This window comes from Trachymyrmex septentrionalis, unplaced genomic scaffold (assembly GCF_001594115.1).
Source record: "Trachymyrmex septentrionalis isolate Tsep2-gDNA-1 unplaced genomic scaffold, Tsep1.0 scaffold21, whole genome shotgun sequence".
Lineage (NCBI taxonomy): Eukaryota > Metazoa > Arthropoda > Insecta > Hymenoptera > Formicidae > Trachymyrmex > Trachymyrmex septentrionalis.
In genome coordinates this window covers 143,012-157,787 of record NW_017305288.1, presented here as the reverse complement: position 1 = coordinate 157,787, position 14,776 = coordinate 143,012, and the positions used below count along the sequence as shown (strand labels likewise).

Genomic DNA, 14,776 nt, shown 5'->3' with positions numbered 1-14,776 from the left:
AAATTGTGAATATAATGAATATGCGAACATTTGCGATAATTAAATTTTGTACTGCGATTTTTTCGACAAGTTAATGTCTGAAGAGGGCTCAATCCGAAACTTGTAATTATTTATATGTATTTAAACTGAGTTCTTTTTATTATTTTTTATTTTTTATTATATATTTTCTTTAATTTTACTTTTCTCTATTTGTAATTTATTCTTTTAATTGTGTGACTTTTTAAAGAATGTGTTGACTCTTACTTCGCCGTTTATTTATTATTATTTATATAATAAATCAGCTTTATTTTTTATCTTGATATAATAAAATCATATAGGTACAACATTGTAGTTTGAAAAGGCATAAAACATAAATACCAACGAATTTGTACGTGTAATAACAGTACTTTAAAAAAGATCGAGGATTAAAATAATGAGGCTGACAATAAGTAAACTAGATAAGCAGATATAATTTTTTATGCGACTTTATAGGTGCTTTATGTAATAATAGAGATTAATTAATTCACTGTTGAAATATGAGAGGAAAAAAGAGGTGAGAACGATTTCTCAGCTGTCGCGTATGCGTGTAATGCGAGGGTGTCTCCAGCGATTCGTCTCCTCGGGTACCACTGACCGCGACAGCGGGCCTCCAGATCGCCGGGACGATTACCATCGTGAACGACGACGGCGCAGTGAGTCATCAGACCGCGCCGGTGAAAGCTCTCGCTGGATATAACGATGATAAAGCGTAATCGAGGGGTTCACCCGAAAAAGGGTATGAAAGGAGAGAATGCAGAAAATACAAAATGTACTAACCATACAAGTTGTACCCTTCGATCTCTCCTTTTGAGAGATTCCATTCTCAAAAAAAGAACATCTTCAAATTGTGCTGCCGCATAACGCAGTAAGAATAAATAAAATTTCTACTTCTCTATTGTTAAATTATTATAATAAATTTGTAATTTTGAACTTTGTCGCTACAATAGCAGGTTAACTTTGCATTTTGCAAAAACGGATTAAATGAATTCTAAAGTTAAAACATGTGATATTGACATTTTTCTCATCACTCTTTAACTTTAGAATTTATCTATTCCGTTTTTTTTAAATGTGGATTAGCTCATTATTACAGCAAGCCCTTTAATTATTATTGTTACGATTCAAAATCTAGTGCCACTACCCAAAGTTTGTAGTGTACCTCGCACAAATTATGTAATATAAAGTATAGATTTTCAACGGTGGCAGTGCATTTTGAAACTCAGCCTGTAGAATGTATCGAAAGGCTATCATCATTCTTTTTTTTTCTCTGATTCCTCTCTAACGTATCTAAAGTACCATCTCGTATACCGAAATATATTGCGGAATGTACCAAAACGAAATCATTTTATTTAATTAAACGCTCAATAGCGTACAATTGAAATAATTCCATGTTCGATTTCTTCTCGCCGAAGGAGCTAACTAACGCACTCGCCGTCCATTAATTGGTTTAAGCGCGAGAGTTTCGCGTCGGCGCGGAATAAAGTCCTCTTTCTCCCTCTCGGCGATGCGTGTTGGCTTTTGCGTGCCGCACGCCAACATCGTCGTTTATTTCGCGACTTCGCGATGCGGTACGTGCAAATCCGCTTCTCTCTGTCTCCTCCTCCTCTACTTCTTCTCCTCTTCGTTTCCTCCGCCTCCTCCATCCCGCTTTTATTTCCCGCTTTCGCTCCTCGTCCTAGCGGCGTCCGTCCGCGCGTTTTCTTTACTCATTTTAAGTGTCATTACGTCTAACGCGCATTATATATTATGACTCGGCATTCTCGGCGAGGGGGACGGTAATCCCATGCAACAAGCTTTTCGCACTCTTAAGCTTATTCCCTCCCCCCCCCCCTCTCGCCTCCCGCACGACGATGCCGTCAATTCGCGTTTTCGCGCGAAGATCTCGAGTGTATACGAAAGCACAATAATTCGCGCGACAATTCGTGAAGATTTTGCGTAAATAACGAGGGACAGCAAGCAATACGTGCAATCTTTATGCGAATCAAAAAATACCCATATTTTCTTGAAGAACCCTTGATATTTACGAAATCTACGTTTTGCCTACGGAAATTTTATGTTGAATTTTGCGATATATTTCTAATGTATTTTCTCAAATTATAATACGAGAATTTAAAGGAGAAAGCATATTTCTTTCTTTATTTTTTTATTTTAATTCATAGCTGAAAAATATTACTAATATTAGATCTCGACAACCAAGTCTTCGATAAAAGAAAATTTCATATTTCGTAGGTTTACAAATATATATTTATTAACGGTTTAAATATAATTATTCAAAAATTAACTGCACAGAAACAGATATAAAATCAATGCAATTAGTTAAATTATTACTAAAAAAAAAAATGACAAATCTTATCTGTAAAAGATCTATTAATTCTAAAAATTAAACAAACTAAAAGTGATTAAAATAATTAATTAAATTGTGAAGAAAAAACTTGACGTGCTCGAATCACATTAATCGCATTTCTGTGAATATATTGATTTATATCTTTTTTTATTTTAATTGGTATTGAAATAATATCCATACTATGAAAACCATTCAATGTAGAACATTAATTTTAATGCGATCCGAGCACGCAAGTTTTTTCTTTATTATAACCCAGTTGATATAAATAGATACAGATACAGATACAAGATATAAATTTTAAAATAATTTTATTGGACTATAAAAATAATTATAACGCTCAATCTGGTTGCTTCAAAGAGTTTTGCAAGCATTGCTCATCATACTTGAGATTTCTATATAATTATAATATTTTAATGATTCAACAAAATTATTTTCAGTATCTGATTAAATTTCTTTCCGTATATATATATATATATTTATTTTTTCTACTATTTTATTATTATTAATCGATAGTTCATTCTAATAATTCTTATGCGAGGGATATGCGAGGGAAGGATACGATTGGCACAAACAAAAGGAACATACGCAAGACCCACGCGTGCGGCGCGAAGTGTTTAATGGCATGCACGGGGCCGACACGATGCAATTGCCACTCATAAACGGACGCGAGTCGTAACGCGGAGAAATTTACCGCTAGATTGTGTAGAAACTCGATTACACGCAAATTCCAACGGCTATCGAGCGCGCGCCATTTCACTCACCAGGACGATATTCTTATGGAAATACCCGCGATGACACCGAGCCCTTCACGAGAGACATGCCGTCGTAAGGATATACACTCGAAATAAAACCGCGCGTGCACTTTTATCCCGGCGTGCCTTCCCTGTTCCTTTTATTGTCGTGACTCCACCGCAGCAGGTTTCCATACCAGTAGTATAAACGCGTACGTCAGTGTTTTCTTTCGTCTCTTCGATATGTTGACAGTGCCCATCCCGATACTTATCTAAATTTGCGACGACCAGAGCGAGTCTCAATGACCATCGGTTAATGTCAGCTACAGTTGATACTAAATTCTTCTCCTTGTCTACATATATCATATATGATACGATACCATGAAGGGACAAAAAGTCAGCTGAATTATTAGTTGGAGTTTATTGCACGGTTTCAGTTGTCAGTTTAATTAACGATGTAATGCACGCATATATATATATATATATATCATCAGTCTTTAATAATAATTTTTCTACATGGACAAGTAAGTCCTGCAATTTTTTTACCCAGAGTTATTACAAAACTGGAAATCAGGAAATTGTCAGGGAAATTAAAAACCGTCAGGACAATCAGAAAAAAGTCAGAGAATCATGCAAATTTTTCTGGAAAATTAAAACTTTTAACTTTGAAGAAGTTTAATATATGTATATACATCACACCTACACAATTTTGAAATACTACTAATTTAACCCTTTGAGGGGCAATGAGACGTCTTACTTTTTGTTCTTAGTTTTTTCATATTTCTGATTTATTTTGCAGTTTGTATGCGCATATGAGTACTTTTTAGTACTTTTAGACTCTTATTAAGTTATGTAATTTTTATGAAAAATTACGTTAATATTTGCAATTTTGTTATAAACAATTAATGTAAAAAAACTCGTTTTTTTTAATAATAAATTCGACTATTCTTAAACGTGAAGTGCTACAGCTCTTTTTATTCATATCTGAAACTATAATATATACTTTTTTTTTATTTTCTGCTTGCTAGTTTTTCCGAAAAAAATTTCGGAAAATTGATCTTTTATAAATCTATTTATTATTTATTATTTATTTTGTAATTCTGACATCAGAATATTCAACGACCCTGGAAACATTCATAGATGATCTGATTTCAATAATTTGTTTAGAAGAAAAATGTGCCTCTCAAAGAATTAACAATTAAAAATGCAAGCAGTGTCAGCAGTAGTAATAGTAATTTATATTGTTGTATTAAATTGATTTCTCAACAAAATATTTAACCGATTCAAATTAGGACGAAAATACAAAAAAAAATTCAAAATACTATTGAATGTCAGAGAAAATCATGTTTGCCTGGAAATCAGGAAAAAATTATGGAATTTTAGAATGAAGAATTTGTGTAACAACCCTATTACCGCACGAAAAAGAGTCTGGTTGCATTAATTGAAATTCTGGTTAAAAATGATAAATCAAAATTTTCTGATTAAACACCTGATAGAATTTTAATTCTGATTATTTCAATTAGAATTATAATCAGAATCTTTTGGTTTATTCTTTTCGTTTATTTTCAACCATCAGAAAATTTCCTTAGTACGGCTACAGTTTTTTTTTTATACCCGACAAATTAATATATTTTTAATTAATTTAAAAAATGTTATTTTATTTTTGAAACAAAGTCGTCCAACCACTTCGCAAACACATGCATCAGCACACCGTGAGTCGTTAAGAGAAAATAGTATGCTTCAAATACGGCAAAGTCCCACGCTCGATGTAAAGTAACTATAGGCCGTCGCCTCATGCAATTTTCGCGATAAAGCTTGCATTATCGTTCGCACGTGACCCGCCCCAGCTATAACGTTTACGGTATACGAGGCTCGGTTACGAGCACACAATCCGTTTCTATTTCCTCCGCCTCCTCACTCGAGACTCCAATCTGAATCCACGCGCGCGCGGTCTGTTTTCGCAGGTGCATCTGTACTTCAGCGCGCTGCCGGAGGACAAGATCCCGTACGCGGGTAGCGCCGGCGAGCGGGAGCGGGTGAAGCAATTGCTGCAACAGCTACCGCCGCACGACAATGAGGCGCGTTACTGCAGCGGCCTGACCGAGGAGGAGAAGCGCGAGCTGCGGGTGTTTGCGGCTCAGCGGAAACGCGAGGCTCTCGGTCGCGGGCACGCGAGTCAGCTTGAACGGCCGCATGGGGCCGGATGCCGCGAGTGCGGCCGCGCGATTGCGGCCGGCGAGATGGCCGTCGCGGCAAGCCGCGCGGGCCCGGCTGCTCTCTGGCACCCCGCCTGCTTCGTCTGCTGCGTGTGTCGTCAGCTGCTAGTGGATCTAATCTACTTCTGGCGGGACGGCAGGCTCTACTGCGGCCGTCACCACGCCGAGACTCTCAAACCCCGCTGTTGCGCTTGCGACGAGATCATCCTCGCTGATGAATGCACCGAAGCCGAGGGTAGAGCGTGGCATATGCGCCACTTCGCTTGTCTCGAGTGCGACCGGCAGGTAAGAATATAGAATAAATATGAATTAAAGGTTTTCTAAAGAAACAAGTATTGCAATCATCATTTTTATGACGTCAGTAATGACGAATATTTTTATTTCGCGATTACGTTGAGTTTCCTTCACGTCGGCATTTGAAACAAGAGAAATTTTTTTTGTTAAGGAATTATAATAATAAACCTATATATAAATAGAAAACGTAAGAATAAAAATGTGCTATTGGAATTTTTTTTTTGCGAATATAATATAGTATCATAGAAATATGAAAATTATATATAATCAAACTCTTACTCTGGTTATCTTCAGTGATATTTAAAAATAAACGAATGCTATTGATAAATTTTATGTACAAGTGAGCGAGGTCATTGAGTGCTCAGCTATGCCTTCAATGGTTATTACGAGGTTCCACCTGCCATGTTAAAAGCTAGGACAAGCGGAGATAAGCTTTTAAAAATTCTGTCTGTTACATATCAATTGAGATCTCCTGATGGTCAGTATTTATAACGGAGATCATGACAAATGATTTCGATTTTCAAGCAGTTCTATGTTATTATTTTGTTTTGTGTCATTATATTGTATATTTTATTTAAGACTTACATTCCAACATCATTTCAAGATTGAACTTGATAGTGCGTTTATTCTTTCTTTCGTTTTAAGTTAATAACTAAATTATATATTTGCGTTTATAAAAGTTCAGATTATAAATATAATATTTATTCATTAAAAATATGAAATGTATAAAAAAGTTAATTAATTGAGAGTAGCCTATTTCCTTGTATATAAAATTTACATATAAATAGCAATACTGTATCATTTAATAGCGATAGCACATGCATACACACACACACACACACACACACACACACACACATTCTGTGATTAAACTTAAAACAAGAACTTTGTGCCTCTTTCACATATACTTTATAAAACTTTGCAATCTTCGAAAAACGATTAAATGTTTTTGATTTTACTAGACAAATAAATATATTTATATATTTATTTGTTTCAAACGCGCGCGAGCAACTAATGAAGATATTCCATGTGTCTCAGTTATGAATGCAGGACAAGCAACATAACGGCGCGCATAACTATTTTCTCCGTACGAAGACTGGATGCTGCATGATGGGATCGAGTTTATAAACATATAAATGTAGAATACCAGATTTTTTTTTTCATAAGACGATTCTCTGTGCTGCAGCGAATCGTTTCGATCTAACGGTACTTGCGGGATCGTACATAGGAAACGCGCGCCGCCAAGTTAATGATTACGTCGCTATCGAATTTACAGCTGCGTAGCAATTCATAATCCCGCCAGCTGACTCTATCCCCAGATACGTCTTCCGACTTAGATAGCGTCAAGAGGCACAGAAGCAGCACTTGCTTTCCGCCTTATCCACACCGGTTGTCTTTGGCTTCGGGTGTGAACTTGTGAATGCATTTATCACGCGCGGAGAAGACCTGGGAAAAATTCTAAGTAAAAGAGGGCGGAGGAGATTCTTATTTAAATTTACTCGGCGCAATTTACTAAGTGATGATATAAGAGTTATTCTCTCCGGTTGAGAGTGCGGGATAACGTGGTATCTATATCGCGAACGTATGCGAGAAGCGAGAACTCTAAGAAGCTAACGTTTTATCAGATCGCCGCCATATATGTAGAGTACATGCTCCAGTGAATAACCGGTCACTGGCGTAGTGCCATTATCACCGAAGCTATGCTTATTTCTCCGCGTTGAGATAAGACAACTTTGTTCTCCTGTAGTTGAGGAATGCGCTACCGTTTTTCGATGTGATTTATTGCACGATATCCTCTTCTTGCAACCCGAGCTTCTTTTACTTTTAAAATGGACGTCTTACGTACAAGATTTGAGTTTAAACTCAAATCTTTTTCAATATCTAAGAAATAAAATGATGTACAGCTTTGACCAGATATATTAATCATCTATATGTTTTTCATTAATCTGAAATTCTTTTACCTGTATTCTGTTCCCTGTTAATTATCGACACTGTACATAAGCTCAAATAGTTCTTAAAATAAAGAAATTCACAGTCATAAATCAATGTTTTAACTTAAAACGTTAAGTAATGGTTAATAAAGTACTTAATATTTTTAATCAGACTATACATAAACGACATGTTTATTTATAAAAACAATTAATGTATTTTATTCTTTGTGGTCTAATCGCATGCGCATAATCACTATGTGTCAGAATGTGATTTGTGCCTGTTTCATTAATGTAAATTAACTTTAATTTCAGTTCAACTTACTCTTTATTTTTTTGTCTCTAGTCTAAGAATTAGAAAAAGACGAAGAATAAACTGAACCAAGATTAAAGTTAATCTACATTAGTAGAAATGGGTATTAGTCTTTCATTTTTTGAAACCTCATCTTCTATATATGACTTCCGTTCGTCTAAACGAGCAATTCACCGTTTTTCAAGATAATTTCAAAAAAGCAAAGACGAGCGGATTATATAAACGAATGTTTACGAACGAACATGGCAAACATTTTTCTAAAATATTATCGATATGTATATTTTACGTACAAGTGAACGAGTTTATTGAGATGCTTTCAGTGCATAACTTAATGCTCAATAAATTATGCATTCAGATTATCAAAAGGTCCACTCATACTAAAAGCTAAGATAAACGGAGATAAGTTTTTAAGAATTTAGTCTATTATATACATATTGGTTTGAATCTCCTGCAGATAGTCAATGTTATAACAGAGAGCGTAATAAGTAATTTTGATTTTTAAGTTGTTTGCAGTTTGTGTTATTATATATTTAAGTGTTATGAGGAAATATTCTTCATATCATTTCAGGATTGAATTTAATCGTGTGCTTATTCTTTCTTTCTTTTCAAGTTGTAATTAGGTTATTTGTACTAGAAAGATTTTGATTATACACAGGAATATTATACGTATGTAATAGCTCGCAGTTCGGAGCTCTGAATGTAATAAAATGGGGTTATCCCCACTTCATTTTTAAATCCATGAAATTCAAGGCCCTACTTGGCTACGGTTCTATCACTCACTTACGCTACTCACAAAGCGTCGAACGTGTATGGAAAAGATTTTCTGTGCTATTAAGACACTCGCTGTTTTGTGGTATTTAGTGTAGATATTTTATCATTGAAATATATTTAAGACTGTCTTAAATAGTCTTTAGATGTAAGTAATCTTAAGATATTATAAGTCAATTACAGGGCAGTATTAGTATCTTAAGACATTACTTAAGATGCTAATACTGCCCTGCGATTGACAAATAAGAACTCATTGAATACGAATCTAAAAGTGAAATATATGAAAATTTTGTGTTACATTAACAGTGGCCAGCTATTTCTTTGTGCGTAAAATTTATACATTGATAGTATAATATTGTACCACTCAACATTAATAGTGTTCTAGAGTTAATGTATCAAAAGTGATAACAATATATTCATCGATGTAGATTCAGGATTATTTATACTGCAGCGCATTGTCCATCTGTTCATTGAAACAGATTTATTCATTCACGTTCATTTTGACTTGGTCCGGTTCCACCTTAGAAGATAAATTCACGCGGAGTGCATCTTCTTCTGTTCACAGCTCGGTGGCCAGCGGTATGTGATGCGGGAAGGCCGGCCGTACTGTCTCAGGTGCTTCGACGCTTCCTTCGCTGAGTACTGTGACAGCTGCGGCGAGCCGATCGGCGTCGACCAGGGCCAAATGTCACACGAGGGTCAGCACTGGCACGCGACCGAGGCTTGCTTCTGCTGCGCCACTTGCCGCACTTCTCTCCTGGGCCGGCCGTTCTTGCCGCGACGTGGTGCCATTTACTGCAGCATAGCGTGCAGCAAAGGGGAACCGCCGACGACACCAAGTGACTCTTCCGCCGGGCCGCCCCCGCCCCCGTTGTCCTTCCTCAGGTACATACTCCATGCTCCGCGCGGTCTCTCGCATACCTCCTCGCCTCGAGGCGAGGGTCACGGGGGTTGCTTTCATTGTCCTGCCACCGACTGCGGGGGTTCGCGCACGGATCCGCAAAAATTATAGCCGCCGGTAACGTCCCGCGATTACGCATGAGCCTACGAGCTGTACGCCGCTCCCAAGTTCGCAAGTAACGGAGTTGCACGCCGAGAAATTATTACGGCAGCAATAAATTATACTAATGTACCCGGTTTCACCATATAACTTGTTTCGCTTTGAAAACGACTGGTTGGAAATGGGAGAATCGTTGAAACTTTGAGATTAAAGTTTGTCGACATTAGTTAAGTAGTCTTACATCCTGTCCGGATCAGGACCGAAACCGATAAATAAAGAATAATTGTCGAATTGTTTTATTTAGTCATCTTTAGTTTTGCGTTTAAATATTTTAATTTTATTATACAGATGACAGGAAATTATTCAGGTTTTTTATTCGGCTTATCATTTGAGCGATATACATGTTTTAAAAACAATATTCAAGTTAGTATATATTATCGCTAATGAAATCGGAGCTACTTGGATCATATGCTTGAAGACATGTTAATGCGACACCTATAGAGCGGCGCCTTTCGTGGTTGAATTTAAATTCGGCTTATATACATAACGACCTCGTTTCGGAGGCGTGCACAAGGAGGGCTGAATGTCGCATTTAAATTTCATTATGCATCTAATTGTCGGAAATTTTTAGCATGCTGTAAATGTAGATACAATTTAAATTCAAAATGAGAAGTAATTAGTCGCATACTCTGCAACATAATTGTTTGACGAGATAAAAATTTTAATCATTTTTATCTTTGGTACATAGCGTGTTTTAATTAATTAAAGTATATAAAAGATAAAATATCAAAAGAAATAAGTTATTATAATTAGATATTTTTTTATGACATATAGCAAGTCGAAATTATATTTTTAATTATATCAAATATCATGACTTTTTATATATATTCTCTCTTTTTTAACAAATTATATGATAAAATCTAATGTTTTTTTAATATTCTGGAAGCTTCCACGGGTGCTTTTTATATAAAAGTTATGCGTTTCCTCGTATCCAGATTTATTTCTTGAAATGCCAACGTTTCGTGAATCTTGCAGTACCACTTTATCAGGGCGAAGAGCAGCCTAATACTGACCTGTATCAGGTTGGTTTCTCCAATGTATACTTGCCCGCAGGAACAAGGTATTTTGTATACTCCTGCGGAGCTGAGCGGAGGTCTTTGATCTTTAGAATTTCTTAAGATTTGTCCTATCTTTTTGGGTGGTTTAAAGATAATTCGGATATTGTGTTTGTTTAATATCCTGCCAATCCGATCTGTTGTTCCTTTGACATATGGGAGAATGGATAGAATCTTTTCATCTGGTTGTGTGTCAGAGACCGTTGTCTTGTTTGCATGTTTATTGATTGTTTTAATTATGTCTTTTTTGTCGTGTCCGTTTTTCTATAAGACTAGTTTTAAGTGGTTGAGTTCTGTCTCTGCAGATGTTCTTTGTCAGAGATGGTGAAAGCTCTATGTACAAGTGAGTTGATTACAGACTGTTTTTGTGATGGGTGCATGTAGGTATCTGTGTGTGTTGGTTTTCTGTACACTTGATGACCTAAAGTACCGTCAGCTTTCTTAGAGACAAGAACATCTAGGAAGGGGAGTTTTCCGTTTTCCTCTATATCTATAGTGAAGTGGATATTTGGATGTTGATGTTGAGGGAAATAAGGAATTTACAGAGTTCGGCTCTGCCGTGTCTCCATATCACGAATGTGTCGTCTACATAACGGAACCAAATTTTTGGTTTCTTAGGTGTTTTTTTGAGGGCCTCTTTCTCAAAATGCTCCATGAAGATGTTGGCGATTACAGGAGAAATAAGAGAGTCCATTGCCGCTCCTGAAAATTGTTCATAAAATTGCTTGTTATAGGAGAAGTAAGTGGTTGTTAAGCAGTGCTCTATTAGTGGGATGAGGTCGGAGAGGACTTTATTATATTTAATGTGTCTTTTATTGGAACTTGTGTGAAAAGGGATTCTACGTCGAAACTTACAAGCAAGTCTGTGGGACGTAGTTGGATTTTTTGGATTTTTTTTATAAAGTCCGTTGAGTTGATTATGTGTGATTCGGATTTTCCAGTGATTTTGTAGTGTTTGTGCTAGGAAGCGGGATAAGTTGTATGTCGGGGAGTGTATGGCGCTGACAATTGGTCTGAGGGGGATATTTGGTTTGTGTACTTTTGGTAGTCTATATACAGGGTGCGTCATCAAAATCCGGACAAATTTCAATTTAAATTTTCCGTTATATTGTGCCTCCACCAGAGGTTGTTGGCGTTCGAGAAAGACTGATGCTTCTAGTAAAGGGTCATATTCTCAAAATGGCCGCGATGTTGAAATCAAGTGCGGAGTATAATCGAAGAGCCGCGATCATCGAAGACCTTCGCGCTGGGCGGTCAGCAACGGAAATAATTCGGTTCTTTGGATACCCGAGATTAACCGTTTTGACGTTGTGGCAAAATATACGGCTTTAAAACAGTCCAACGAAGATTCCAGTATGCCAGCGAGGAAGAGTCATTCGAAAGAACGTACCACGAGGACCCCCGCAGTCATTGAAAGGGTTCAAGCGTTGATTTCGGATGACCCAGGGCAATCGTTGCGAAAATTAATATCGATTGTTGGTGTAAGCTAGTCAACAATGCATCGGAAGGCCATATGTTCTTCAGCAGGACGGTGCACCGGCTCATACGAGTCATTTGATTCAAAATCTCAGACAACGTCGATATATTTTGGTCTAAGGAATTCTGGCCTCCCAACAGCCCTGATTTAAATCCCTTAAACTACTACGTATGGAGCGTTGAAAGGGTCACAAACAAGTCTCGACATCCTAATGTGATGTCATTAAGGACCGCTATTGAGGTAGCATTCGTCGGCATGGACAGCGCTACATTACAGCGTGCGTATCAACGCTTCAAACCGAGAATAGAAGTCGTCATTCAAGCTAATATATCGGGGGATATAATTGTGCTCTATAGGGATCCTCCCAGTGCTATGTAAAAGGATTATTTGTAATATTTAAGTGTTCATTAAAAACGTTTTGTTTAAAGAAATTGTTCGATTTGTCCAGATTTTAATAACGCATCCTGTAGTCTTGATGGAAGAGGATTTGTAGGTTGATTTGATTTTACTGGGAATGTTGCTAATATTTTTTTATTTTTTTAGGAGTGGTAGGAGGCAGACGATAGCCACGAGCGAGGGTTCGTCGAGTCCACCTCCACCGCCTCCACCTCCGCTTCCTCCAAGTTCGAGGCATACCCTCGGATCTCCTAGGAACTCGCCTCGAATGACCAGAAGACATCAACAAATTTCCGCATCCTTGGCAACAACGCCTACCCAGAATACCCAGAATGCTCTGAGCCCTGAGTTTGGCGCGGAAGGACTTCCTTCCAGTGGTTCCAGACCCAGTGGTCTCGATAGGGTACTTTTGGAGCGAAATCTTGAGAGACTGTTACAGGAACGCGGCTCTCATCCTGACGAAAACTGTAGTGAGTTGGGAAGGTACGTCACTTTACTATTTTACGAAAGCTCGAATTAACAGCACGATCTGAGTAACTATTATCTATTTTTCCAAGTGAGCTATAAATATAATATAATATAGCAGGTAACATTTGAGTTAAAATTTCAAAACAACATAAAATAAGTAAGAATACCATTAGAATCTAAAAATGGAATTCCTCTTTACACATTTATTCCTCTTCACACAGAAAAATTTAAACAGCTATTTATTTAAATTATATATGAAGAGATTCTTGAATTGTTCTTTATGTATTTTTAACGCAGGCTGTAACAATGTATAGATTTAATCCATCATTTTTCAAATTTATATTCAAACACTATGGTTTTTACGCCGTTAAATGTCTTAAATTATGGATAAAGTACCGTCATAAGATTATGAATTATGTACATATTTAATTTATTAGGTAATTGTATTAGGTAATGTAACAACGATATTATTCCGCAACATCTAAATACTATTAACAACTGGGGTATCAATTTCCGTAATGTTAGATTGAACAACAAATTTTTATATCTGAAACGTATGATGATAAAAAAGATTTTACGCTTAGAATTGAGTGATTCGCATAGGGAGGTCGATTACTATAGGTCGTTACTCTTTCATACAGTGAGCGAACTTTCTGTCTGTCTTCCGATTTACATATGTGATGAGTTCTTTAATACTCAAGAGAAGTCGTGTTGTCTTTTTTTCGCTAAAGAGAAGAAAAGACTTGAATCGAAATTTCGATGGTTAGTGAGCAAAAAGGAGAAACAATCTTTATTGGGGATTGCGCCGATAGAGTACAGTTTTGATTCTTCTGGGAAATTGTTCTTTTCAACATCGAGTCTGACAACCTCTTCAGCTTTGTCAGCACTCACGGGAACATTCTGCTTTGTATGTTGCTAATCCTGTTCCTGTTTCATATAATAGTTTTATTCCTAGGTCAGTCATTTCCATATTTCCTAACATTTTCCCTTTACAGAGGTCATCGTCTTTAACTACTGTTAGAGATGGTTGGTTTGTGATTTTATCTTCCTGTCAACATACAATGCTTCTTACAGTTGGGAGATAATTTTGCGCTACCCTGTGTTAATAAAAATAAGTTAATCTTCGATTGTAAATCGTATTAAAGGGGTCGGGAGTAACACATTGAGAATGTCTATAGATAGGAGAATTGATGTGATTAATCATTCCATTCCAATTTTGAACAACATCATATCTTCTCCTATTTTCACATCACCTACGGACAAACAATTGTTAAAGATAGAGTCCGACTTTCGTACATTTGTGTCGGAGCATCCCAACATCGTTTTTACGCACGCTGACAAAGGTAACGTCACTGTTGCCATGGATAGGGACGCATATAGGAACAAAATGACCACTATTGGGGGACTCAGACACGTATGTTTTAATCAAGAAAGATCCGATTAAAAAATCTTACGATAGCTTTGAGGTCTTTGCTCACTGGATGGAGAACTAAAGGTTATATCAAGGATTCTGATTATAAAGCTTTATATTGTAGCGATGGGTTACTGCCGAGAGCCTATGGGTTGCCTAAGATTCACAAGCCCGGTTGTCCTCTCAGGATTATCGTATCATCGGTGGGCAATCCGCTATATTCATTGGCTACTTTTTTACATAATAGATTATTTAAAACCAAGATTTGGTTGACAATGTACGAAAAAATCTGCTTCATAA

At 36.9% G+C, this 14,776-nt stretch overlaps 1 protein-coding gene across 2 annotated transcripts in view; it reads left to right on the top strand.

The window, feature by feature from the left end:
- The window catches only part of LOC108748065 (protein prickle-like), a 71,358-nt gene that overhangs the window by 54,172 nt on the left and 2,410 nt on the right, over positions 1–14,776 (top strand). For both annotated transcript variants that reach the window (XM_018486048.1, XM_018486047.1), the window contains exons 3-5: positions 5,055–5,591; positions 9,175–9,494; positions 12,745–13,080. In XM_018486048.1, the coding sequence (XP_018341550.1) occupies positions 5,055–5,591; positions 9,175–9,494; positions 12,745–13,080 (1,193 nt within the window). The remainder of the gene's footprint in view (positions 1–5,054; positions 5,592–9,174; positions 9,495–12,744; positions 13,081–14,776) is intronic.